The sequence below is a fragment of the Crinia signifera genome, chromosome 6 (assembly GCF_055691185.1).
Source record: "Crinia signifera chromosome 6, ASM5569118v1, whole genome shotgun sequence".
In the NCBI taxonomy this organism is placed as follows: domain Eukaryota; kingdom Metazoa; phylum Chordata; class Amphibia; order Anura; family Myobatrachidae; genus Crinia; species Crinia signifera.
The window spans coordinates 8,421,782-8,449,107 of record NC_139222.1 but is presented as its reverse complement, the minus strand read 5'-3'; the positions used below and the strand labels follow the sequence as shown (position 1 = coordinate 8,449,107).

The 27,326-nt window shown below is 48.7% G+C and overlaps 2 protein-coding genes across 4 annotated transcripts in view; one reads left to right on the top strand and one right to left on the bottom strand.

Moving 5' to 3' along the window:
* The window catches only part of LOC146007418 (uncharacterized), a 61,774-nt gene extending 34,673 nt beyond the window's left edge, over window positions 1-27,101 (bottom strand). Inside the window, exons 1-10 of the mRNA XM_083145768.1 lie at window positions 26,934-27,101; window positions 24,434-24,609; window positions 21,347-21,532; window positions 19,991-20,069; window positions 19,821-19,909; window positions 18,679-18,787; window positions 18,434-18,586; window positions 16,374-17,276; window positions 13,765-13,860; window positions 12,476-13,417 (exon numbers count right to left, since the gene is read on the bottom strand). Coding sequence (XP_083001894.1) covers window positions 12,476-13,417; window positions 13,765-13,860; window positions 16,374-17,276; window positions 18,434-18,586; window positions 18,679-18,787; window positions 19,821-19,909; window positions 19,991-20,069; window positions 21,347-21,532; window positions 24,434-24,601 — 2,725 coding nt within the window. The 5' untranslated portion in view covers window positions 24,602-24,609; window positions 26,934-27,101. The remainder of the gene's footprint in view (window positions 1-12,475; window positions 13,418-13,764; window positions 13,861-16,373; window positions 17,277-18,433; window positions 18,587-18,678; window positions 18,788-19,820; window positions 19,910-19,990; window positions 20,070-21,346; window positions 21,533-24,433; window positions 24,610-26,933) is intronic.
* Window positions 318-15,114, top strand: LOC146009971 (uncharacterized). 3 transcript variants are annotated; one of them, XM_083150668.1, is made up of 6 exons: window positions 318-485; window positions 4,160-4,224; window positions 4,300-4,448; window positions 5,059-5,247; window positions 11,378-11,432; window positions 12,403-15,114. In XM_083150668.1, exons 3-6 carry the CDS (start codon window positions 4,362-4,364, stop codon window positions 13,419-13,421), a joined length of 1,350 nt encoding a protein of 449 aa, XP_083006794.1. In that variant the 5' UTR covers window positions 318-485; window positions 4,160-4,224; window positions 4,300-4,361; the 3' UTR covers window positions 13,422-15,114. The 3 variants fall into 3 exon arrangements, with proteins under 3 accessions (XP_083006794.1, XP_083006793.1, XP_083006792.1); XM_083150667.1 differs by having other exon boundaries at window positions 319-485; window positions 4,321-4,448; XM_083150666.1 differs by having other exon boundaries at window positions 321-485; window positions 4,317-4,448.
* Window positions 27,102-27,326: the final 225 nt, after the last annotated feature.

The following is a 27,326-nucleotide window of genomic DNA, read 5'->3' as shown; positions in this document are numbered from 1 at the left end:
CCCCTTCTTCAGGCGATATATATGCTGCACAAAATAACATTTTGCCAGACGATGGAGGATTCTGTTGTTCCAAATAATTACATTTTATGAATATCCTATTTTTTTTAACCAGCGAAACCAGATGTATCCACAAGGGGGCAGTATTGCACTAATAAAGAAATTAGTAGACTATCACCGTCCTTGACCTCGAGGGGGCGCAAAGAGCTCCTGCATCAGGATGGAATAACCCAGGTCCGATAAATCAAAACTCGTTAAAACAGCACAGAATCAAGTGTTGGAACGCACAATCCGGAAGTCAGTTGGAACGCATTTGCATTAAGACAGGTGGACCGCACAACCAGGAAATGAGGTGGAACGCAGCCCGGGAAGTGAAACTTTAGCAAGCCGGAAGTATATTTCTCTCCCTTAATATTATTGGACGTCCTCTCTTCATGTTAGAGATATGGTCCATAGAGCCGAAGCTGCTTCATTCTCACCCACAGCAGGTAACTGTGCTATATATATTGTTATTTACCTGTATTACCTTGTTATTAAGGCTTTATGCTCCTCACACAGGCTGATAATAGTTATATTCCAGTCTCTGCGTTATTACCAGCATTTACTAAACTAATGCCCTAATCATACACATGTTATACACATTACACACATGGGGGTTGGTTATATCCCTGTCACTCACATATAATACACATTACACACATGGGGGCTGGTTATATCCCTGTCAGTCACATATAATACACATTATACACATGGGGGCCGGTTATATCCCTGTCAGTCACATATAATACACATTATACACATGGGAGCCGGTTATATCCCTGTCAGTCACATATAATACACATTATACACATGGGGGCCGGTTACATCCCTGTCAGTCACATATAATACACATTATACACATGGGAGCTGGTTATATCCCTGTCAGTCACATATAATACACATTATACACATGGGAGATGGTTATATCCCTGTCACTCACATATAATACACATTACACACATGGGGGCTGGTTATATCCCTGTCAGTCACATATAATACACATTATACACATGGGGGCCGGTTATATCCCTGTCAGTCACATATAATACACATTATACACATGGGAGCCGGTTATATCCCTGTCAGTCACATATAATACACATTATACACATGGGGGCCGGTTACATCCCTGTCAGTCACATATAATACACATTATACACATGGGAGCTGGTTATATCCCTGTCAGTCACATATAATACACATTATACACATGGGGGCTGGTTATATCCCTGTCACTCACATATAATACACATTACACACATGGGAGCTGGTTATATCCCTGTCACTCACATATATTACACATTATACACATGGGGGCCGGTTACATCCCTGTCAGTCACATATAATACACATTACACACATGGGGGCTGGTTATATCCCTGTCAGTCACATATAATACACATTATACACATGGGGGCTGGTTACATCCCTGTCAGTCACATATAATACACATTACACACATGGGGGCTGGTTATATCCCTGTCAGTCACATATAATACACATTATACACATAGGGGCTGGTTATATCCCTGTCAGTCACATATAATACACATTATACACATGGGAGCTGGTTATATCCCTGTCAGTCACATATAATACACATTATACACATGGGGGCTGGTTATATCCCTGTCAGTCACATATAATACACATTATACACATGGGGGCTGGTTATATCCCTGTCAGTCACATATTATACACATTATACACATGGGAGCCGGTTATATCCCTGTCAGTCACATATAATACACATTATACACATGGGAGCCGGTTATATCCCTGTCAGTCACATATAATACACAATATACACATGGGAGCTGGTTACATCCCTGTCAGTCACATATAATACACATTATACACATGGAGGCTGGTTACATCCCTGTCAGTCACATATAATATACATTACACACATGGGGGCCGGTTATATCCCTGTCAGTCACATATAATACACATGGGGGCTGGTTACATCCCTGTCAGTCACATATAATACACATGGGGGCTGGTTACATCCCTGTCAGTCACATATAATACACAATATACACATGGGGGCTGGTTACATCCCTGTCAGACACATATAATACACATTATACACATGGGGGCTGATTATATCCCTGTCAGTCACAAATAATACACATTATACACATGGGGGCTGGTTACATCCCTGTCAGTCACATATAATACACATTATACACATGGGAGCTGGTTATATCCCTGTCAGACACATATAATACACATTATACACATGGGGGCCGGTTATATCCCTGTCAGTCACATATAATACACATTATACACATGGGGGCTGGTTACATCCCTGTCAGTCACATATAATACACATTATACACATGGGGGCCGGTTATATCCCTGTCAGTCACATATAATACACATTATACACATGGGGGCCGGTTATATCCCTGTCAGTCACATATAATACACATTATACACATGCGATCCGGTTATATCCCTGTCAGTCACATATAATACACATTATACACATGGGAGCTGGTTATATCCCTGTCAGTCACATATAATACACATTATACACATGGGAGCTGGTTATATCCCTGTCAGTCACATATAATACACATTATACACATGGGAGCTGGTTATATCCCTGTCAGTCACATATAATACACATTATACACATGGGAGCTGGTTATATCCCTGTCAGTCACATATAATACACATCATACACATGGGAGCCGGTTATATCCCTGTCAGTCACATATAATACACATCATACACATGGGAGCCGGTTATATCCCTGTCAGTCACATATAATACACAATATACACATGGGAGCTGGTTACATCCCTGTCAGTCACATATAATACACATTATACACATGGAGGCTGGTTACATCCCTGTCAGTCACATATAATATACATTACACACATGGGGGCCGGTTATATCCCTGTCAGTCACATATAATACACATGGGGGCTGGTTACATCCCTGTCAGTCACATATAATACACATGGGGGCTGGTTACATCCCTGTCAGTCACATATAATACACAATATACACATGGGGGCTGGTTACATCCCTGTCAGTCACATATAATACACATTATACACATGGGGGCTGATTATATCCCTGTCAGTCACAAATAATACACATTATACACATGGGGGCTGGTTACATCCCTGTCAGTCACATATAATACACATTATACACATGGGAGCTGGTTATATCCCTGTCAGACACATATAATACACATTATACACATGGGGGCCGGTTATATCCCTGTCAGTCACATATAATACACATTATACACATGGGGGCTGGTTACATCCCTGTCAGTCACATATAATACACATTATACACATGGGGGCCGGTTATATCCCTGTCAGTCACATATAATACACATTATACACATGGGGGCCGGTTATATCCCTGTCAGTCACATATAATACACATTATACACATGCGATCCGGTTATATCCCTGTCAGTCACATATAATACACATTATACACATGGGAGCTGGTTATATCCCTGTCAGTCACATATAATACACATTATACACATGGGAGCTGGTTATATCCCTGTCAGTCACATATAATACACATTATACACATGGGAGCTGGTTATATCCCTGTCAGTCACATATAATACACATTATACACATGGGAGCTGGTTATATCCCTGTCAGTCACATATAATACACATCATACACATGGGGGATAGTTATATCCCTGTCAGTCACATATAATACACATTATACACATGGGAGCTGGTTATATCCCTGTCAGTCACATATAATACACATTATACACATGGGGGATAGTTATATCCCTGTCAGTCACATATTATACACATGGGAGCTGGTTATATCCCTGTCAGTCACATATAATACACATTATACACATGGGAGCTGGTTATATCCCTGTCAGTCACATATAATACACATTATACACATGGGAGCTGGTTATATCCCTGTCAGTCACATATAATACACATTATACACATGGGGGCTGGTTATATCCCTGTCAGACACATATAATACACATTATACACATGGGAGCTGGTTATATCCCTGTCAGTCATATATAATACACATTATACACAAGCATTGCATGTGATTTGGGTTTCTTTAGATAACAAGTTTATTCGTCGTTTTCTCAGTGCTCCGCGCCGGGGAAGATTGTCCACTGTACTCTCCGCGTTTGTGATCTCATCCTGGAACGAGGGTAATGAGAGATGTATTTACTGTTTATTACACTGATTATAACTGGTCTGAATTATTGCATATAACTCCAACCTAGGTTTGTTCCTATTGAAGGTAGATGGCCATATTGGATATGTCAGCGTGACACCCTTCTATGCAATGAGGATGGACAAGGACCGGGGTGGTCACATGACTGAGCGCATATTCAACCTCACACTGGAGATCATCTGCGTACTGATTGGGGAGGTGAGGGCCCTTATGTGTGTTATAAGGGGTCCCAGTGGTGTTTATAGCTATTAAAAGATTTTGTTGCATCATCGTATACCCCATAGTAACCTATGGGGGGGTGCGATTGCTGGTGGGAACAGAGAACAGAACAGCAGGTATCGGAAAAAATTGGTAGTCCCCCCCCCCCCCTTGCGAATGGTGGTCGCCGACCATCAAATGTTGTGGAACGTGCACGCAGATCTCTGACCAACCTTGGATCTGCGTGCACATTCTGAGGGAAGTGGGCGGTAAGCTGACCTCCGGTTATCTGCTTGTGCCCGCGTCTTCGGCTCATTATCATGAGAATGCCCAGTGCTGAGCGTTTCCATATGCTAATGGGCAGGCCTGCCACCCGACCGCAAGGTTGGGTGCGTGCGCCCAGTGAAGTTTCTTTGCCATGGGGGCATGCACAAACAACAAACATCGAACTCGTGCGAACGTACCCCGGCCTGTGAATGGATCTGACTGAGGTCCTTAGTGTACAAGTGTTTTATTATTCTTTCTTCTAATCCTGGTTAGTAATTGTGGCTCCTCTTATCCATCTCCATATGTTTATTCTTTATCTTTATTTATATTTATCCGGGAACAGGACTGTACCGTTACTACTAAATCTGGGGAGCGTGTGATAACCAGCAGCTGTCGCCGTGTGTCAGGAGGACCGGGCAGGACCCAGCGCCCCATCCCGGTGCCTCCACCTCACTCACTGATACATGAGAGGCACAATGACCAGAAGATCCTGGAACTCACCAACAAGATCATTCAGCTGCTGACCGGAGAGGTGACTGCTGGGAATGGGACGTTATACAGTAACACCGGGGGATGTGACCGGAGAGGTGACTGCTGGGAATGGGACGTTATACAGTAACACCGGGGATGTGACCGGAGAGGTGACTGCTGGGAATGGGAAGTTATACAGTAACACCGGGGGATGTGACCGGAGAGGTGACTGCTGGGAATGGGACGTTATACAGTAACACCGGGGGATGTGACCAGAGAGGTGACTGCTGGGAATGGGACATTACACAGTAACACCGGGGGATGTGACCAGAGAGGTGACTGCTGGGAATGGGACGTTATACAGTAACACCGGGGGATGTGACCAGAGAGGTGACTGCTGGGAATGGGATGTTATACAGTGACACCGGGGGATGTGACCGGAGAGGTGACTGCTGGGAATGGGAAGTTATACAGTAACACCGGGGGATGTGACCGGAGAGGTGACTGCTGGGAATGGGACGTTATACAGTAACACCGGGGGATGTGACCAGAGAGGTGACTGCTGGGAATGGGACGTTACACAGTAACACCGGGGGATGTGACCAGAGAGGTGACTGCTGGGAATGGGACGTTATACAGTAACACCGTGGGATGTGACCGGAGAGGTGACTGCTGGGAATGGGAAGTTATACAGTAACACCGGGGGATGTGACCGGAGAGGTGACTGCTGGGAATGGGACGTTATACAGTAACACCGGGGGATGTGACCGGAGAGGTGACTGCTGGGAATGGGACATTACACAGTAACACCGGGGGATGTGACCAGAGAGGTGACTGCTGGGAATGGGAAGTTATACAGTAACACCGGGGGATGTGACCAGAGAGGTGACTGCTGGGAATGGGGCGTTCTAGAGTAACACCGGGGGATGTGACCGGAGAGGTGACTGCTGGGAATGGGACGTTATACAGTAACACAGGGGGGATGTGACCGGAGAGGTGACTGCTGGGAATGGGACGTTATACAGTAACACCGGGGGATGTGACCGGAGAGGTGACTGCTGGGAATGGGAAGTTATACAGTAACACCGGGGGATGTGACCGGAGAGGTGACTGCTGGGAATGGGACGTTATACAGTAACACCGGGGGATGTGACCGGAGAGGTGACTGCTGGGAATGGGACGTTATACAGTAACACCGGGGGATGTGACCGGAGAGGTGACTGCTGGGAATGGGACACTATACAGTAACACCGGGGGATGTGACCGGAGAGGTGACTGCTGGGAATGGGATGTTATACAGTAACACCGGGGGATGTGACCGGAGAGGTGACTGCTGGGAATGGGGCGTTCTAGAGTAACACCGGGGGATGTGACCGGAGAGGTGACTGCTGGGAATGGGACGTTATACAGTAACACAGGGGGATGTGACCGGAGAGGTGACTGCTGGGAATGGGACGTTATACAGTAACACCGGGGGATGTGATCGGAGAGGTGACTGCTGGGAATGGGACGTTATACAGTAACACCGGGGGATGTGACCGGAGAGGTGACTGCTGGGAATGGGACGTTATACAGTAACATCGGGGGATGTGTCCGGAGAGGTGACTGCTGGGAATAGGCCGTTATACAGTAACACCGGGGGATGGGACCGGAGAGGTGACTGCTGGGAATAGGACGTTATACAGTAACACCGGGGGATGCGACCGGAGAGGTGACTGCTGGGAATGGGACGTTATACAGTAACAAAGGGGGATGCGACCGGAGAGGTGACTGCTGGGAATGGGACGTTATACAGTAACACCGGGGGATGTGACCGGAGAGGTGATGGCTGGGAATGGGATGTTATACAGTAACACGGGGATGTGACCGGAGAGGTGACTGCTGGGAATGGGATGTTATACAGTAACACCGGGGGATGTGACCGGAGAGGTGACTGCTGGGAATGGGACGTTATACAGTAACACCGGGGGATGTGACCGGAGAGGTGACTGCTGGGAATGGGACGTTATACAGTAACACAGGGGGATGTGACCGGAGAGGTGACTGCTGGGAATGGGACGTTATACAGTAACACCGGGGGATGTGACCGGAGAGGTGACTGCTGGGAATGGGATGTTATACAGTAACACCGGGGGATGTGACCGGAGAGGTGACTGCTGGGAATGGGATGTTATACAGTAACACCGGGGGATGTGACCGGAGAGGTGACTGCTGGGAATGGGACGTTATACAGTAACACCGGGGGATGCGACCGGAGAGGTGACTGCTGGGAATGGGACGTTATACAGTAACAAAGGGGGATGCGACCGGAGAGGTGACTGCTGGGAATGGGACGTTATACAGTAACACCGGGGGATGTGACTGCTGGGAATGGGGCGTTATACAGTAACACCGGGGGATGTGACCGGAGAGGTGACTGCTGGGAATGGGACGTTATACAGTAACACCGGGGGATGTGACCGGAGAGGTGACTGCTGGGAATGGGACGTTATACAGTAACACCGGGGGATGTGACCGGAGAGGTGACTGCTGGGAATGGGGCGTTCTAGAGTAACACCGGGGGATGTGACCGGAGAGGTGACTGCTGGGAATGGGACGTTATACAGTAACACAGGGGGATGTGACCGGAGAGGTGACTGCTGGGAATGGGACGTTATACAGTAACACCGGGGGATGTGACCGGAGAGGTGACTGCTGGGAATGGGACGTTATACAGTAACACCGGGGGATGTGACCGGAGAGGTGACTGCTGGGAATGGGACGTTATACAGTAACATCGGGGGATGTGTCCGGAGAGGTGACTGCTGGGAATAGGCCGTTATACAGTAACACCGGGGGATGGGACCGGAGAGGTGACTGCTGGGAATAGGACGTTATACAGTAACACCGGGGGATGCGACCGGAGAGGTGACTGCTGGGAATGGGACGTTATACAGTAACAAAGGGGGATGCGACCGGAGAGGTGACTGCTGGGAATGGGACGTTATACAGTAACACCGGGGGATGTGACCGGAGAGGTGATGGCTGGGAATGGGATGTTATACAGTAACACGGGGATGTGACCGGAGAGGTGACTGCTGGGAATGGGATGTTATACAGTAACACCGGGGGATGTGACCGGAGAGGTGACTGCTGGGAATGGGACGTTATACAGTAACACCGGGGGATGTGACCGGAGAGGTGACTGCTGGGAATGGGACGTTATACAGTAACACAGGGGGATGTGACCGGAGAGGTGACTGCTGGGAATGGGACGTTATACAGTAACACCGGGGGATGTGACCGGAGAGGTGACTGCTGGGAATGGGATGTTATACAGTAACACCGGGGGATGTGACCGGAGAGGTGACTGCTGGGAATGGGATGTTATACAGTAACATCGGGGGATGTGACCGGAGAGGTGACTGCTGGGAATGGGACGTTATACAGTAACACCGGGGGATGCGACCGGAGAGGTGACTGCTGGGAATGGGACGTTATACAGTAACAAAGGGGGATGCGACCGGAGAGGTGACTGCTGGGAATGGGACGTTATACAGTAACACCGGGGGATGTGACTGCTGGGAATGGGGCGTTATACAGTAACACCGGGGGATGTGACCGGAGAGGTGACTGCTGGGAATGGGACGTTATACAGTAACACGGGGGATGTGACCGGAGAGGTGATGGCTGGGAATGGGATGTTATACAGTAACACGGGGATGTGACTGGAGAGGTGACTGCTGGGAATGGGATGTTATACAGTAACACCGGGGGATGTGACCGGAGAGGTGACTGCTGGGAATGGGACGTTATACAGTAACACCGGGGGATGTGACCAGAGAGGTGACTGCTGGGAATGGGACGTTATACAGTAACACCGGGGGATGTGACTGCTGGGAATGGGACGTTATACAGTAACACCGGGGGATGTGACCGGAGAGGTGACTGCTGGGAATGGGACGTTATACAGTAACACCGGGGGATGTGACCGGAGAGGTGACTGCTGGGAATGGGACGTTATACAGTAACACCGGGGGATGTGACCGGAGAGGTGACTGCTGGGAATGGGACGTTATACAGTAACATCGGGGGATGTGTCCGGAGAGGTGACTGCTGGGAATGGGCCGTTATACAGTAACACCGGGGGATGGGACCGGAGAGGTGACTGCTGGGAATGGGACGTTATACAGTAACACCGGGGGATGCGACCGGAGAGGTGACTGCTGGTAATGGGACGTTATACAGTAACAAAGGGGGATGCGACCGGAGAGGTGACTGCTGGGAATGGGACGTTATACAGTAACACCGGGGGATGTGACTGCTGGGAATGGGGCGTTATACAGTAACACCGGGGGATGTGACCGGAGAGGTGACTGCTGGGAATGGGACGTTATACAGTAACACGGGGGATGTGACCGGAGAGGTGATGGCTGGGAATGGGATGTTATACAGTAACACGGGGATGTGACTGGAGAGGTGACTGCTGGGAATGGGATGTTATACAGTAACACCGGGGGATGTGACCGGAGAGGTGACTGCTGGGAATGGGACGTTATACAGTAACACCGGGGGATGTGACCAGAGAGGTGACTGCTGGGAATGGGACGTTATACAGTAACACCGGGGGATGTGACTGCTGGGAATGGGACGTTATACAGTAACACCGGGGGATGTGACCGGAGAGGTGACTGCTGGGAATGGGACGTTATACAGTAACACCGGGGGATGTGACCGGAGAGGTGACTGCTGGGAATGGGACGTTATACAGTAACACCGGGGGATGTGACCAGAGAGGTGACTGCTGGGAATGGGGCGTAATACAGTAACACCGGGGGATGTGACCGGAGAGGTGACTGCTGGGAATGGGGCGTTATACAGTAACACCGGGGGATGTGACCGGAGAGGTGACTGCTGGGAATGGGACGTTATACAGTAACACGGGGGATGTGACCGGAGAGGTGATGGCTGGGAATGGGATGTTATACAGTAACACGGGGATGTGACTGGAGAGGTGACTGCTGGGAATGGGATGTTATACAGTAACACCGGGGGATGTGACCGGAGAGGTGACTGCTGGGAATGGGACGTTATACAGTAACACCGGGGGATGTGACCAGAGAGGTGACTGCTGGGAATGGGACGTTATACAGTAACACCGGGGGATGTGACTGCTGGGAATGGGACGTTATACAGTAACACCGGGGGGATGTGACCGGAGAGGTGACTGCTGGAAATGGGGCGTAATACAGTAACACCGGGGGATGTGACAGGAAGGTGACTGCTGGGAATGGGGCGTTATACAGTAACACCGGGGGATGTGACCGGAGAGGTGACTGCTGGGAATGGGACGTTATACAGTAACACTGGGGGAATGGGACAAGAGGGGTGACTGCTGGGAATGGGACGTTATACAGTAACACCGGGGGATGTGACCGGAGAGGTGACTGCTGGGAATGGGACGTTATACAGTAACACCGGGGGATGTGACCGGAGAGGTGACTGCTGGGAATGGGGCGTAATACAGTAACACCGGGGGATGTGACCAGAGAGGTGACTGCTGGGAATGGGATGTTATACAGTAACACCGGGGGATGTGACCGGAGAGGTGACTGCTGGGAATGGGACGTTATACAGTAACACCGGGGGATGTGACCGGAGGGGTGACTGCTGGGAATGGGATGTTATACAGTAACACCGGGGGATGTGACTGGAGAGGTGACTGCTGGGAATGGGACATTATACAGTAACACTGGGGGATGCGACCGGAGAGGTGACTGCTGGGAATGGGATGTTATACAGTAACACCGGGGGATGTGTCTGGGTGATGACTGTATCATTGTGTGTGTCAGGTTCCTATAAGGTGTGAGGATGTCACTGTCTATCTCTCCATGGAAGAGGGGGAGTATATAGAGGAACACAGGGGTCTGTACAAGGACGTGATGATGGGGAATCACCGGCCCCTCACATCACTGGGTAATAGTAGGGAATATAATGCATTTGTTTAATTATATACAGTAGGTCACGTGATAACCCAACACTTATCAAGCAGAGGGCGATAGACACCTAGGAATATATCCGGTGTATAGATGTGGCTAGTTGTATGATTGTGTGTGAACGTGTTGCTGTGGGTGGTGATGATGGGGTATATATCCGTTTATATGACTCTGCATTGCCCGCACTGAGGTTGCTTTGTTTCTCCTCTGTTACAGACACCTGCGCAGCTGGGAAGTGCGACGTGTGTAGAATGTGGTGGAGCCAAATTAGGTAACCATGGCTGTCTGGCTGCTTTGGCGCTACAAAAATTAGCAGTTCTCTCCTTGGCGGTTACTCTTGTGTTTTTGGAACCTTTTTTTTTTAAAGCAGCCATCATGTACAATGCAAAACCAAGCCTTGTAAATGATTGCCGCTTTAAAGAACAACAAAAAAAGGTAACCGCCCCAATTGTTGTATATGGCGCAGAGATACACTATTGGCAGTTACATTTTTCAGTTCAGGTGGGCGGGTTCCCAGAAAAGTACTTCAACAAATAACTGAAATCTATAATTATGAATATATTCTCTACTTTAGCTATGGTTATTGATCAATTCAGCAGATGTTCAACACGGCAATCACATCACTCAGAAGCCCCGCCCTCTGCACCTAGAGGCGGAGTTATGTTTAGATCATCCTGGTACTTCTGCAGTCGGTGTTTTCTTCCAGACATGAGGCCACTTAACAATGACAGATTGCAGCTTATACAGGCTGGAAAACTCCTGACTAAGCTATTTCCAGTTCAAATTTCTAAATATAAATGAATGGTAAAAAAACAGTAGAGGGCGCTGTTGCCTCAATTTGGAGTGTTGGCAATAACATCTAAATACAATGTATAATATACTGTAAGTTATATAGATTGAAGACACAAGGTGAACAATATTGTCCAAGGATTATGAAGCAATGACCAACCACACGTCTAAAGATTACATTGTATACAAAATAAAGCAAATAATGATAAAACTATTATCACACCCTCAGCATGTTTATTCAGGCTGTATTTGTAATCTGTATTTGGTGCAAAAACAGACAAAAATTAGAGACTGAATCTATATTTGCATCACTTCTAATATATCTATCTAATATACGCTGGACCGCAACCTTGCTCATATATTCTTTATCTGTGTCACTTATTAGGATAAAATGTCTACATATTGCATGAGACTTATCATAAATCATTTTCTTTCTTTCTTTTTATAAACAGAATTATCGGAAACTACAAACCGTAAAGAGGATTCAGTGTCTCTCGGGGAAGTAGACCTCACAGAGACGGATACCGATGCGCCGATGGGCCATGTAGAGTTCTCTTCTGGTCCTAGCGATGACCGATCCGTCTCGTGCGAAGAAGTTGATCTCGCAGTCACTGACATCTATACACAGACTGACAACGCACAATACGCCTCCGCTGATGTTAAGGAGGAATCCGTCTCTGATGAAGAAGAAGACTTCACAGACAATGAGGTTGACTCGCCTGCAAATCCAATGCAGTTCCTGGCTCACATTAAGGAGGAATCTATCTCTAGCGAGGAAGGAGACTTCTCGGACACTGACATTTATACACCCACAGATCAGGTGGACTATCCCTCTCCTCGCCAGACAGCCGACGCCGCAGGCCGGATGAACGACTGCTCGGACAATCAGAACTATGTCATTAACCGCATCGAACACCACAAAGGGGACGACGATGGTCAGGAAGAGCCGCACTCCATCATATGTTCCGAGTGCGGAGAGTGCTTCTCCTCCGACACCATGCTGGTTCTGCACCAGGGGACTCACAGCGGGAAGAAACTCTACTCCTGCCCAGACTGCGGCATGTGCTTCAGCAATAGCACCTACCTCAGCGTCCACCTGAAGACTCACACCGGGACCAAGCAGTTCTCCTGCATTGAGTGCGGGAAGCGATTCGCCAGCAACGCCGATTGCCTCAAGCATCAGAACGCCCATACGGTCAGGAAGCCGTATGTTTGCAACGTGTGTGGCAAGTATTTCTCCAACAACTCCAACCGCGTCAGGCACCAGAAGATCCACACGGACGAGAAGCCATTTTCCTGCTCCGAGTGTGGCAAGAGCTTCAGGCGGAAAACGCACCTCACTATACACAGCAGGGTCCACACGGGAGAAAAGCCCTTCAACTGCCCCGAGTGTGGGAAATGCTTCAGCTGTAGCGCTCACCTCACTGCGCATCGCCGGATTCACCGGCGGGAAGCCATTTTCTTGCTCTGAAACCTGGGAGCTGGTTCAGTTCTGGCGCACATTATGTCGCGTAGGTTGGAAACCGCCTCCTGGTGGCAGGGCCTGTAGACCCACCATTCTTGTATGCCCCAACGTCAGGAATGAGAATCTATATTTCTAGCGTGGTGGCTGCACATCGTAGAACTTACAGCTGAGAGAAGTCGCCTGTGCGTTCTGTTGGTGTCAGTTTACAAGTCGTCTCTTACAGCGATCTACACAATTGGGAAAATGATATAGCGATTCTCTCACGAGTTTAGTCCCCGATGAACGAATCACGAGTCAACTTTGGACCCCACATGAGTGGCAGAGCTAACCAAGCTGGGTTTCACCATACCATCTTGGGCCATGCTCTTGTTTGACCTGAAATTCGCTAGCTGTATATGTGGTATGGTCTTTAAGTAACCCGGAAGGGCCTCATGGAGAATCTGTACTGCAAAATCAATGGTCAATGAAGATTAAAGTTGAATGAAAATCGGCCCACTTTTCTTACTTTAGCCACCGTGGCATCCAGCTACTTCCCATTCAGTCATTAGACATGGTCTTTATGAAGCTCCAGAGTGATCTGTTTTACCCGTAGCAGAAAGATGGACGTATATTTGTATGTTCAGTGGTGCAGTATCCTGTATATATACATGTTGTACAGAGCAGGAGGTTGACTAAGATGCACAGGTGTAACTCCCAGAGACATTGGAGGCACTAACTGCTGGGCTCCTGCTGTCAAAGGGGACCCAAGAAAGACCAAGGGGGTTGCTGAACTAGGAAGAATCTCCACTCAATGTATAAAGAGTTTCTACAATCGCTGCTGACTCACCAACCCCATTTGCAGCCCCGTTGAGCTGAAGAGTCTTGGAATATGAGATAACAGATCAGTGTTTATATAGCGATGCACAGCTCTGCTGTGGTGTCTCAACGGAGAGCAGAAGTTGTTTTGAAGGAAATGCACTTTTTTGGGAAAGGTGGGGAGATGGGATGTGGCTAGTGGCAACCAATCAGAACCTACTTATTTATTTAGCACCTTCTAAAATATAATAGATCAAATCTGATTGGTTGCCCATAACAACATCCCAACTTGAATATTAATCCCATGGGGCCACCATTGGGGTGGGGGGCTGCCGGTTCTTTAGTCCTGGGCCCAGGCAGAAAGGGGGCCGGAGACTGAAGTCTGTTAACTATAATGTGTCATAAACAAAGTTCACTTTTCCCTTTGAAAAAGGTCGATCTCCCGCCAGGGGTTTCAGAAGGTGTCCAGCCTATTTTGTCAGTCCTGTCCTCACAATTTCTGATGGTAGCCCTGATCAGCCATGTTGTGATCGATGCCTCAAAGCCCCGCTAAGTCCCACCCTCCCTGGTGGACACTGAGCTTCGCCCCGCCCCTGAGGACTCTCACAGGAAGCACCGCCCACACATTTGATAAGTAACACGCCGGCTTTGATCCCCAGATTCATGAAGCTGTAAATTCTACACATATTACCCCCAATGCTGGTTTGAACAAACAAAATGTAAGTAGTTCTGTAATTTAACCTTATATATAATATATTTCAATTGTAAAATATGTAATTATTAATGTGACATTTTAATTGTTAAGTATGCCCCGTATTGTTTTGTCGGCCTGCCCGAAAGCCGCCTGATGCTCTTTTTAAAAAAATTTCTTACCCTGTATACAATAAACATGCGTGTGCCGGTCTGTTGTGCGTGAAGTCCTTCCTCGTTACTTTCCAGCGCCTGTTTGGGCTGCAGCCATCTGGGTCACTCGCCGAGGATGGTCGCACAGAATTATCATCCTGGACTATACATAACACCATACTGTACTATATCCGTAGCTATCCGGCATTACCGTAGAATCCTTGTGCGCTGCTTGGCCAAACAGCTGTATCTGTAGGTTGAAATCCCACTCCAGGACTCTTGAAGCCAGGTAAAAGCCAATCGGAGCTTGTGGACCCGCAGCCAATCAGGACCAGTGCCAGCGGCTTCTCCTGATTGGCTGCCAGCCCACAAGCTCCGATTCGCTTGCGGCTGGCTCCAAAACATGAAATAGTGCCGGTGCTGTCCCTCTATGACCGCCTGCTATGGGCTTCTTCGCTGTGCAGCTGGCGCTATTTTACATCCTACGGTCTTCTCCCGGGACTGGAAACCGGCCCCAGAACAGAAAATTTTGCGCGGGGGGGGGGGGGGGGGGGGGTTTGCCTATCCTGAAACAGAAACTCTCTACGGAGGTGGTTAACAGACTGTGACGTAAAGCGACGAGTTCTATGTCGCACGAATATTACACACTTTTCAACCACTAGTCATAAGACAAGTTTGTAGGTATTTATTACCAAAATGGATATTTCTCAAGTTTGTATCTGATGATGTATTTCTGTGGGTTTCAATCTCAAGCGAAAAGCTACAATACATATAAAACGTATAGACATGCAATACGGCCAGCACAATAATCCAATACAACATAAACTAAAATTGCAATACTGTATCGTACACATCTATGGATAATACTTGGCGTGAGGCAGTCCTGGTCGCGCACATTAGGGGGAAAGAAGTTACGCGGCAACCACCTTAAGACGGGTCCGGGACTGCAACGGTAGCACAGACGCCGGATTTAAGCCAGGCCAACAACGCAAACACTTATTCAGACATTATTGCAGTAGTCACCATTTACACTAAACAAATCCCCAATTTGTTAGAACATTTACACACCCACGTTCATGAACGGTTCACTAGTGCTGAGAGTAATGAACACAATACACTATTTTCCTCAGCAAATAATACACATCTTGGTCTTCAGCTGTTGGCATTGCCCTTACTGCCTCCCCGATTTATGTGCAACAACTTTATGTTCATAATGATTTTACAGAGGATGGGCCATACCAACTGGTGGTCGTATTTGGCGTCAGGTCCCAGAAGGTCACAGTAGAGAAACTCGAGGAACGGTAAAACATTTCCTCACCTAGAACAACATTTTTAGTGGAGTGTGAATCTTCTGATGGGTGACCAGGGTGGATTTCTGCGTAAAGCGTCTCCCGCAGTCGGAACAAGAAAATGGCTTCTCGCCTCTGTGAATTCTCTGGTGTATCACCAGAGTCGATTTCTGTGTAAAACTCTTCCCACACTCGAAGCAGCAGAAGGGCTTCTCGCCCGTGTGTATTCGCTGGTGCACAACCAGGTCGGACTTTTGTGTAAAACATTTCCCACAGTCGGCACATGAAAAGGGCTTCTCCCCCGTGTGGCTTCTCTGGTGTATGAGGAGGATTGACCGCTGAATAAACGATTTTCCACACTGGAAGCACCAAAACGGCCTCTCGCTTCGGTGAATCCTCTTGTGCTTCACCAGGTGGGATTTGTAGGTGAAGCACTTCCCACACTCAGAGCAGGTATACTGCCTATCATCAGTTTGCATCACCTCGTGGATCACCAGATCCGATCTCTGCATCACCTCTGAGCTGAGGAGCAGTTGGTCCCCCACATGGACCCTCTGATGCTCCACAAGGGTCGTTTTGCGTGTAAAACATTTCCCACACTCGGAACAGGAAAACGGCTTCTCGCCGGTGTGGATCCGCTGGTGTCGGACCAGACTTGACTTCCGTGTAAAGCGTTTATCACATTCGGCACATGGGAATATTTGATCACTCTTGTGAGTTTTAGGATCTCGAATGACGTATGCACTGTCTGTAAACCATTCTCCATGGACGGAGGCATCAGATGAGAGGTCTGCACTGTGCAGTGCCGGATGCAAGTGTGAGGACATGAGGTTCTCTCCTGGAGAATCCAGTGTCATGTTTCTCTCTTCTGTCCCACTGTCAGGAGATGAGAGGAGATGTCCTTCTGAGATATTCTGCCTGTTGGGTCCATCTGCTGGGAACAAAAGATATAGATCAGTAAGTCTTTCAGACTGGGGGTGTGGAGCATCGGTTTTGTTGGACACACAAGTTGGGTGGTTGGTCAGTCGGAAGGCTGGGCGGTCGGTCAGTCGGAAGGCTGGACGGTCGGTCAGTCGGAAGGCTGGATGGTTGGAGGAAAGTTGGTCTGATGTATGGCCAGCATAAGGATGCAGTCACCAGTCATGTCTCTATCCCAGGAACCCAGATATAAAGAAGATACTTTGGTTTATATTATTATTGAGGGTGCAGTTAGGTTGCTGACATTCAGAATGTCGGCAATGATACAGCCATATGTGGAACCCGGCATGCCGACACACTAAGAATCCCACGTAAAGCATCGTAACCATGTTGGATTCAGAACTTTAAATATCACTCATTACCGACTCAGCTTTACATTGCATTACTACCATGTCGGCATGCAGGTGTCAACATACCGATGTCTCTCTTGTGCTGGTCAATATTCTTAATGTTGCTCATATATAGCCATCCCCTTTTTGGGATACTGATTGGCTCTCGATAATGAAGTACCCTATTAAAGTTTTAAAATGGCTGTTCAGATCCCTCTCCATACTCCAGAGCTCCCTCCGGACCCCTTGGCATGAGACTGTCAGTAATTAAGTAAACAACTCTTTATTAATAACCAATTTATTGGTATCTCTTTAAATTACTTTGAGCCAATCTGTCATCACTGCCTCAATTGGTATGAACTCCAGTTGAACTGCTCTTACAGTAAAGAACCCTTTCAATGTTAATCACTCTTACAGTAAAGAACCCTATCAATAATAACTTAATGTCCCTTTCTTTATGGACTTTGTCAGAGAAGATGTTTTTTTTATTCACATCAACAGGGCCATATCTTGGCGGGGCCTATAATGTGTTTTTGCACATGAACATGCTTTGACCTGGGTCCAGCTCATGTCTGAAAGAGCCTACCCAGGTCTGAAGTCCTTTCGAGGTTTTCCCAGGACTTGCAAACCAGGTAGAAGACCCAACTTGATGACCTCGATGATGACTAAAGTAAACTGACTGGCCGGGGACAGTAGGGCTTGGAGAAGAACATCTAGAGAATTACTGCCATCTACGGTCCACATTTTCCATCCAGTAGAACCAAAGGCCCATAAAACATAGTACCTTGATTATAATGTTTTGCATCTCTTTGCGTCCCAGTCTCTTCAGTCTTAAGCTTTTTATTGTTGGTGCCTAAGTCCACCTGTGGGCTGCCGATCTGCTGGGATACTCCATGAGGATTTAGGACCGTCTGGGTTTCAACGTTCTTAATCGAAACTGAGCAAACATAATTTTTATATCTCCATTAGATCGTTTTGTATTGTATTAGTCCGTTGTTCTCTATCCAGCGGAGTCAGATAGATACTCACCCGTGCGGCTATCTGTTGGGGCTTCTTCTGGTTTACACTGCGGAACGCTCTTCCCATACAGATCTTCTTCAGCTACGGCCTCCACTTTAACAACAATTAGGTCATCGGCCTGAGGGAACATCAAAATAATAACCATAATGCACTCCACAAGGTCTTCTCTTGAAAATGGTGATCAAACTAAATATAATTTTATAATACTGCATTGCGAGATGACCGCTTGGCACAAGACATTAAGATGTTCTCCTACATGGTGTTCTACAGTCTCATCCCAAGTTGGAGCCTCTTGGGAGTGAGCTTGACAATTCTGTGTCTAGCAAAAATCAAAGCGCTTTAGATACATGGTTACATAGGCTGAATAAAGACGCACGTCCATCAAGATCAACCTTTGACCATCAAGATAATGGAAGGCCAAACCTCATGCATGGAGGAAAGGTCTCAAACCTTGGAGAGATATGAAGTACCGACCAATCAGCTCCTACTTTCTATTTTTAACACTGTTGATTGGTTGGTGCTTTAATCTCTATTCAATGTTCGATACATCTTCCCTTTGGTGCCCAATTGGGTAGACTTGCACACGTAGCTTGGTTTGGGGTGGGGGTGAAAAAGGAGGACACCGGAGAATTTAGGTAAACCGATGTTTGGGAATAAAGGATGAAAGGTATCAAACCTTTTATAAGGCAAGAGACGTGGGCCAAGCGGAGAAGCAACTCATTGGCCGATACGGACATCTTCTAGACGTATGGATGCATGTCCTCCTAAGGCTTCTCAGTGTGAGGACAATAGGGGACAGTAGGATGGTTCTATCAGAACCAGGTGGCTCAGTAGACTGACCAAGATTATGGCGATTCTAGGGCCATACACAAGACCATTAGTCCGCTGATGGCATATCCACTTCTTTCTCTAATTAGATTTCCGGGAGGTGAAGAAAAGCCTGGTGAATTACTTAGTAATTGTTTACTTTATTTTTCAAATGTTTTGTTAACTCTTTAGTGCCTGCACCTCCATCCCCTCTAAACCCAATGTGTAGCAGTGTCCGCCATTTGCAGAAGCAAGTCTCTGATCACAGGACTCTGGCAAATAGGTCTGAATGACCCCAGCTGATATTTGAGACGACCACGCACCATACACACAATTACATCTACCTTATATTCCTCTGTAGTACTGACTTTATCCTCCTGAGAATGATGAGGACGAGGACATCTCTCATGGGTATTTCTGAGACTTGATCCATCTGTAGGAGACACACAGTGACTGTAAACATTGTTTTATCTGGTCTGTCCTTTCCTTTAGATTAATGACAGTCTCCTCTTACCAAGTGATATGAGGGACCGGGGATTCTCCATCATCACGTCCTTGTACAGACCCCTGTGTTCTTCTAAATGCTCCCACTCCTGCATGGAGAGATAGACAGTGACATCCTCACACCTTATAGGAACCTGACACATACAATGATACAGTCATCACCCAGACACATCCCCGGTGTTACTGTATAACATCCCATTCCCAGCAGTCACCTCTCCGGTCACATCCCCTGGTGTTAATGTATAACGTCCCATTCCCAGCTGTCACCTCTCCGGGCACATCCCCCGGTGCTACTGTATAACGTCCCATTCCCAGCAGTCACCTCTCCGTCACATCCCCCGGTGTTACTGTATAACATCCCATTCCCAGTCACCTCTCCGTCTCATCCCCCAGTGTTACTGTATAACATCCCATTCCCAGCAGTCACCTCTCCGGTCACATCCCCCAGTATTACTGTATAACGCCCCATTCCCAGCAGTCACATCTCCGGTCACATCCCCCGGTGTTACTGTATAACGTCCCATTCCCGGCAGTCACCTCTCCGGTCACATCCCCCGGTGTTACTGTATAACATCCCATTCCCAGCAGTCACCTCTCCGGTCACATCCCTCGGTGTTACTGTATAACGTCCCATTCCCAGTCACCTCTCCGGTCACATCCCCCGGTGTTACTGTATAATGTCCCATTCCCAGCAGTCACCTCTCCGGTCACATCCCCCGGTGTTACTGTATAACGTCCCATTACCAGCATTCACCTCTCCGGTCACATCCCCCGGTGTTACTGTATAACGTCCCATTCCCAGCAGTCACCTCTCCGGTCACATCCCCCGGTGTTACTGTATAATGTCCCATTCCCAGCAGTCACATCCCCCGGTGTTACTGTATAACGTCCCATTCCCAGCAGTCACCTCTCCGGTCACATCCCCCAGTGTTACTGTATAATGTCCCATTCCCAGCAGTCACATCCCCCGGTGTTACTGTATAACGTCCCATTCCCAGCAGTCACCTCTCCGGTTACATCCCCCGGTGTTACTGTATAATGTCCCATTCCCAGCAGTCACCTCTCCGGTTACATCCCCCGGTGTTACTGTATAATGTCCCATTCCCAGCAGTCACATCCCCCGGTGTTACTGTATAACGTCCCATTCCCAGCAGTCACCTCTCCGGTCACATCCCCCAGTGTTACTGTATAATGTCCCATTCCCAGCAGTCACATCCCCCGGTGTTACTGTATAACGTCCCATTCCCAGCAGTCACCTCTCCGGTTACATCCCCCGGTGTTACTGTATAATGTCCCATTCCTAGCAGTCACCTCTCCGGTTACATCCCCCGGTGTTACTGTATAATGTCCCATTCCCAGCAGTCACCTCTCCAGTCAGCAGCTGAATGATCTTGTCAGTGATTTCCAGGATCTTCTGGTCATTGTGCCTCTCATGTTTCAAACATTGTGATTTCATGATGGGGTACTGAATTCTGCGCAATCCTCCTAATATACGAGGGCTGTTAGTGGGTGTCAGGCGCTCACCAGATTTCTTCTTCACAATTATATAATCCTATATATTAAACAACAACAAGGATATGTTTAACACAATCACATAACTCTGCCTAGACACAAGTACATCCAAATAATTGTAACGCTCCCAGCCCCCCTCACCTCCCCAGTCAGGTCCCTGTGTCAGTAATAGAGATAATAGTGATGTCACTGTGATGCTCCCAGACCCCCTCACCTCCCCAGTCAGGTCCCTGTGTCAGTAATAGAGATAATAGTGATGTCACTGTGATGCTCCCAGACCCCCTCACCTCCCCAGTCAGGTCCCTGAGTCCGTAATAGAGATAATAGTGATGTCACTGTGATGCTCCCAGACCCCCTCACCTCCCCTGTCAGGTCCCTGTGTCAGTAATAGAGATAAGAGTGATGTCACTGTGACGCTCCCAGACCCCCTCACCTCCCCGGTCAGGTCCCTGTGTCAGTAATAGAGATAATAGTGATGTCACAGTGACGCTCCCAGACCCCCTCACCTCCCCAGTCAGCTCCCTGTGTCAGTAATAGAGATGAGTGATGTCACTGTGATGCTCCCAGACCCCCTCACCTCCCCGGTCAGGTCCCTGTGTCAGTAATAGAGATAAGAGTGATGTCACTGTTATGCTCCCAGACCCCCTCACCAGTCAGGTCCCTGTGTCAGTAATAGAGATAAGAGTGATGTCACTGTGACGCTCCCAGACCCCCTCACCTCCCCAGTCAGGTCCCTGTGTTAGTAATAGAGATAATAGTGATGTCACTGTGATGCTCCCAGACCCCCTCACCTCCCCAGTCAGCTCCCTGTGTCAGTAATAGAGATGAGTGATGTCACTGTGACGCTCCCAGACCCCCTCACCTCCCCGGTCAGGTCCCTGTGTCAGTAATAGAGATAAGAGTGATGTCACTGTTATGCTCCCAGACCCCCTCACCAGTCAGGTCCCTGTGTCAGTAATAGAGATAAGAGTGATGTCACTGTGACGCTCCCAGACCCCCTCACCTCCCCAGTCAGGTCCCTGTGTCAGTAATAGAGATAAGAGTGATGTCACTGTGACGCTCCCAGACCCCCTCACCTCCCCGGTCAGGTCCCTGTGTCAGTAATAGAGATAATAGTGATGGCACAGTGACGCTCCCAGACCCCCTCACCTCCCCAGTCAGCTCTCTGTGTCAGTAATAGAGATGAGTGATGTCACTGTGATGCTCCCAGACCCCCTCACCTCCCCGGTCAGGTCCCTGTGTCAGTAATAGAGATAAGAGTGATGTCACTGTTATGCTCCCAGACCCCCTCACCAGTCAGGTCCCTGTGTCAGTAATAGAGATAAGAGTGATGTCACTGTGACGCTCCCAGACCCCCTCACCTCCCCAGTCAGGTCCCTGTGTCAGTAATAGAGATAAGAGTGATGTCACTGTGACGCTCCCAGACCCCCTCACCTCCCTAGTCAGGTCCCTGTGTCAGTAATAGAGATAAGAGTGATGTCACTGTGACGCTCCCAGACCCCCTCACCTCCCCGGTCAGGTCCCTGTGTCAGTAATAGAGATAATAGTGATGGCACAGTGACGCTCCCAGACCCCCTCACCTCCCCAGTCAGCTCTCTGTGTCAGTAATAGAGATGAGTGATGTCACTGTGATGCTCCCAGACCCCCTCACCTCCCCGGTCAGGTCCCTGTGTCAGTAATAGAGATAAGAGTGATGTCACTGTTATGCTCCCAGACCCCCTCACCAGTCAGGTCCCTGTGTCAGTAATAGAGATAAGAGTGATGTCACTGTGACGCTCCCAGACCCCCTCACCTCCCCAGTCAGGTCCCTGTGTCAGTAATAGAGATAAGAGTGATGTCACTGTGATGCTCCCAGACCCCCTCACTTCCCCAGTCAGGTCCCTGAGTCCGTAATAGAGATAATAGTGATGTCACAGTGACGCTCCCAGACCCCCTCACCCCCCCAGTCAGCTCCCTGTGTCAGTAATAGAGATGAGTGATGTCACTGTGATGCTCTCAGACCCCCTCACCTCCCCGGTCAGGTCCCTGTGTCAGTAATAGAGATAAGAGTGATGTCACTGTGATGCTCCCAGACCCCCTCACCTCCCCAGTCAGCTCCCTGTGTCAGTAATAGAGATGAGTGATGTCACTGTGACGCTCCCAGACCCCCTCACCTCCCCAGTCAGGTCCCTGTGTCAGTAATAGAGATAAGAGTGATGTCACTGTGATGCTCCCAGACCCCCTCACTTCCCCAGTCAGGTCCCTGAGTCCGTAATAGAGATAATAGTGATGTCACAGTGACGCTCCCAGACCCCCTCACCCCCCCAGTCAGCTCCCTGTGTCAGTAATAGAGATGAGTGATGTCACTGTGATGCTCCCAGACCCCCTCACCTCCCCGGTCAGGTCCCTGTGTCAGTAATAGAGATAAGAGTGATGTCACTGTGACGCTCCCAGACCCCCTCACCTCCCCAGTCAGGTCCCTGTGTCAGTAATAGAGATAAGAGTGACGTCACTGTGACGCTCCCAGACCCCCTCACCTCCCCAGTCAGGCCCCTGTGTCAGTAATAGAGATAAGAGTGATGTCACTGTGACGCTCTCAGACCCCCTCACCTCCCCAGTCAGGTCCCTGTGTCAGTAATAGAGATAAGAGTGACGTCACTGTGACGCTCCCAGACCCCCTCACCTCCCCAGTCAGGTCCCTGTGTCAGTAATAGAGATAAGAGTGATGTCACTGTGACGCTCCCAGACCCCCTCACCTCCCCGGTCAGGCCCCTGTGTCAGTAATAGAGATAAGAGTGATGTCACTGTGATGCTCCCAGACCCCCTCACCTCCCCAGTCAGGTCCCTGTGTCAGTAATAGAGATAAGAGTGATGTCACTGTGACGCTCCCAGACCCCCTCACCTCCCCAGTCAGGTCCCTGTGTCAGTGATAGAGATAAGAGCGATGTCACTGTGACCTCACCTCCCCAGTCAGCAGGTAGATGATCTCCAGGGTGAGGTTTAATATCCTCTCAGTGGTCTCTTTCCTGTCCTTGTCCATCCTTAAAGGGTAAACCAGCTTGTGCATGAATAGTTCTTGCGATAAGTGGACATGAAGACTGTTCAGTTGACCATAACCGTAATGTGGCATAAATTAAACTACAAAAAAAAAACGTTAATTGTACAGTTGAGTCACATATGGGGGGAAACAGACGTCAATAACCAACAACTTCATTAACACAGCCCCTTCCCTCAAGTAGTAGAATGATGGGGTAACAGTATCTGGAACACCAAAGATAGAAAATACTCCACCCCACTGACTGGTCCATGGCCAGGTCTACAGAAGCGGAGGCCCATATTGCAATAACATATAGTCAACACAGATAGACAGTGATATTTATATTCTGTCCGATATTATGGGCAGCAACCAGTAATGACCAGTAGTCAGCCACCAGTAATGACCAGTAGTCAGCCACCAGTAATGACCAGTAGTCAGCCACCAGTAATGACCAGTAGTCAGCCACCAGTAATGACCAGTAGTCAGCCACCAGTAATGACCAGTAGTCAGCCACCAGTAATGACCAGTAGTCAGCCACCAGTAATGACCAGTAGTCAGCCACCAGTAATGACCAGTAGTCAGCCACCAGTAATGACCAGTAGTCAGCCACCAGTAATGACCATTAGCCAGCCACCAGTACCTGTAATAACCATTAGCCAGCCACCAGTACCCGTAATAACCATTAGCCAGCCACCAGTACCCGTAATGACCATTAGCCAGCCACCAGTAATGACCAGTAGCCAGCCACCAGTACCTGTATTGACCATAAGCCAGCCACCAGTAATGACCAGTAGCCAGCCACCAGTACCTGTATTAACCATAAGCCAGCCACCAGTACCCATAATGACCATTAGCCAGCCACCAGTACCCATAATGACCAGTAGCCAGCCACCAGTACCTGTATTAACCATAAGCCAGCCACCAGTACCCATAATGACCATTAGCCAGCCACCAGTACCCATAATGACCAGTAGCCAGCCACCAGTACCTGTATTGACCATAAGCCAGCCACCAGTAATGACCAGTAGCCAGCCACCAGTACCTGTATTAACCATAAGCCAGCCACCAGTACCCATAATGACCATAAGCCAGCCACCAGTACCCATAATGACCATTAGCCAGCCACCAGTACCCATAATGACCATTAGCCAGCCACCAGTACCCATAATGACCATTAGCCAGCTGCCAGTACCTGTAATGACCATTAGCCCACCACCAGTACCCATAATAACCATTAGCCAGCCACCAGAAGCTGTAATGACCAGTAGCCAGCCGCCAGTACCTGTAATGACCATTAGCCAGCAACCAGTAATGACCAGTAGCCAGCCACCAGTAATGACCAGTAGCCAGCCACCAGTACCTGTAATGACCATTAGCCAGCCACCAGTAATGACCAGTTGCCAGCCACCAGTACCTGTAATGACCATTAGCCAGCCACCAGTACCCATAATGACCACCTTTTTTCCCTAGGACACGCCCCTTCCCAACCTAATTCTCTCTGTACATGTTACATCTGCCTCCTGCAATGATGTCAACACTAAAAGAAACGGACAACATGCTGGAAAGGAGCCAGTCCCGGGTTTGGACCTGTGCTGCAAATCGCGGGTCAGACCCGGAATTAAGGTAGAAGAGAGGTATCAGGAATAAATGTCCGGACTTGTGGTACATCACGCAACCGTGTGACATATCTTTGGCGGGTGCATTGACAATGCATGCTGACGTTGCCCGGATCATCCGGCACACCTGACCAGGTGGCCCAGGGAGCTTGCGATCTGTTTTATATGAAGATGTGGCCAATATATTGTTCCGATCTACGCCGACACGACATACTGGACAATATACTGTCGAATGTGTACCCGGCTGAATTCAGCGCTGTGCCCTATTCTGTTTCCAGGTGGCGCTTCTGATTCTTAGGCGAATCGGAGCTCTTGAATCGAGAACCGATTTGAAACTTGGCGCAATGGCAGCTGACATGCGTGCGACTATGAATCAGCCCCATGATACCTACCTGCAGTTCCCAGTGCCCTGCACAGCTGGGACATATAGTGCTGTATATACGGTCTTGTCGCTCCTGTATCCAGCGACGTACGGCACGCCGGGGGCCATCTTTATTCCTGCCCTGCAATTCTTCTTTCGCTAAATACGCGGTCTTGTGCAGCACGGGGGGCCCTCACGCCCTACATCGGGCAATAAGCCCAGACCTAGGTACCCACAGAGGGCCAGATGGCGTGGGGGGTGCCCAATTATTCCTCAATGGGATTCAGCTGCAAATACATGAAGATAGCCATTGCCCATTCTGACCCCCCCACCCTGCAAGGGGTTAATCATAGAGCTGTCACAGCTGTAGGGGTGCCAGATCCCCCTCCTCCCCCCTGGGCTGCAGCACACACAATCACCACCACATTATATGACATTACAGTCTCACCCAGGGCACAGCTCCTGCAGATAGATCCCCAGCACAACGGGAAAAAGCCACAGAGATGATGAGCAGAGCACAGAGGCTCCTGGGAGTTGTAGTTTTTCCCCCAAAAAGCAAGGAATTCTGGGAGTTGTAGTAATTATACTGTGCAGTTCTTCTAGTGCTGGACGCCGAGAAAATGGCCGCTGCTCTCCTGCAACGAGGACAGTCGTCTCCATCGGATGTGATACTCTACTTCCCCCTAGCGGTAATTGTTGCGCTAGATCAGGTTGAAAAAAAATAAGCGTCGACCAATCGGAAAGAGGAGGCGTGGCTAACTTCTTCCCTTCGCTTTAGCGATTGACCGAGGATTGGCTGCTGGCGCTCGGAGCTCATTAATATTAATAAGGAAATCAGAAT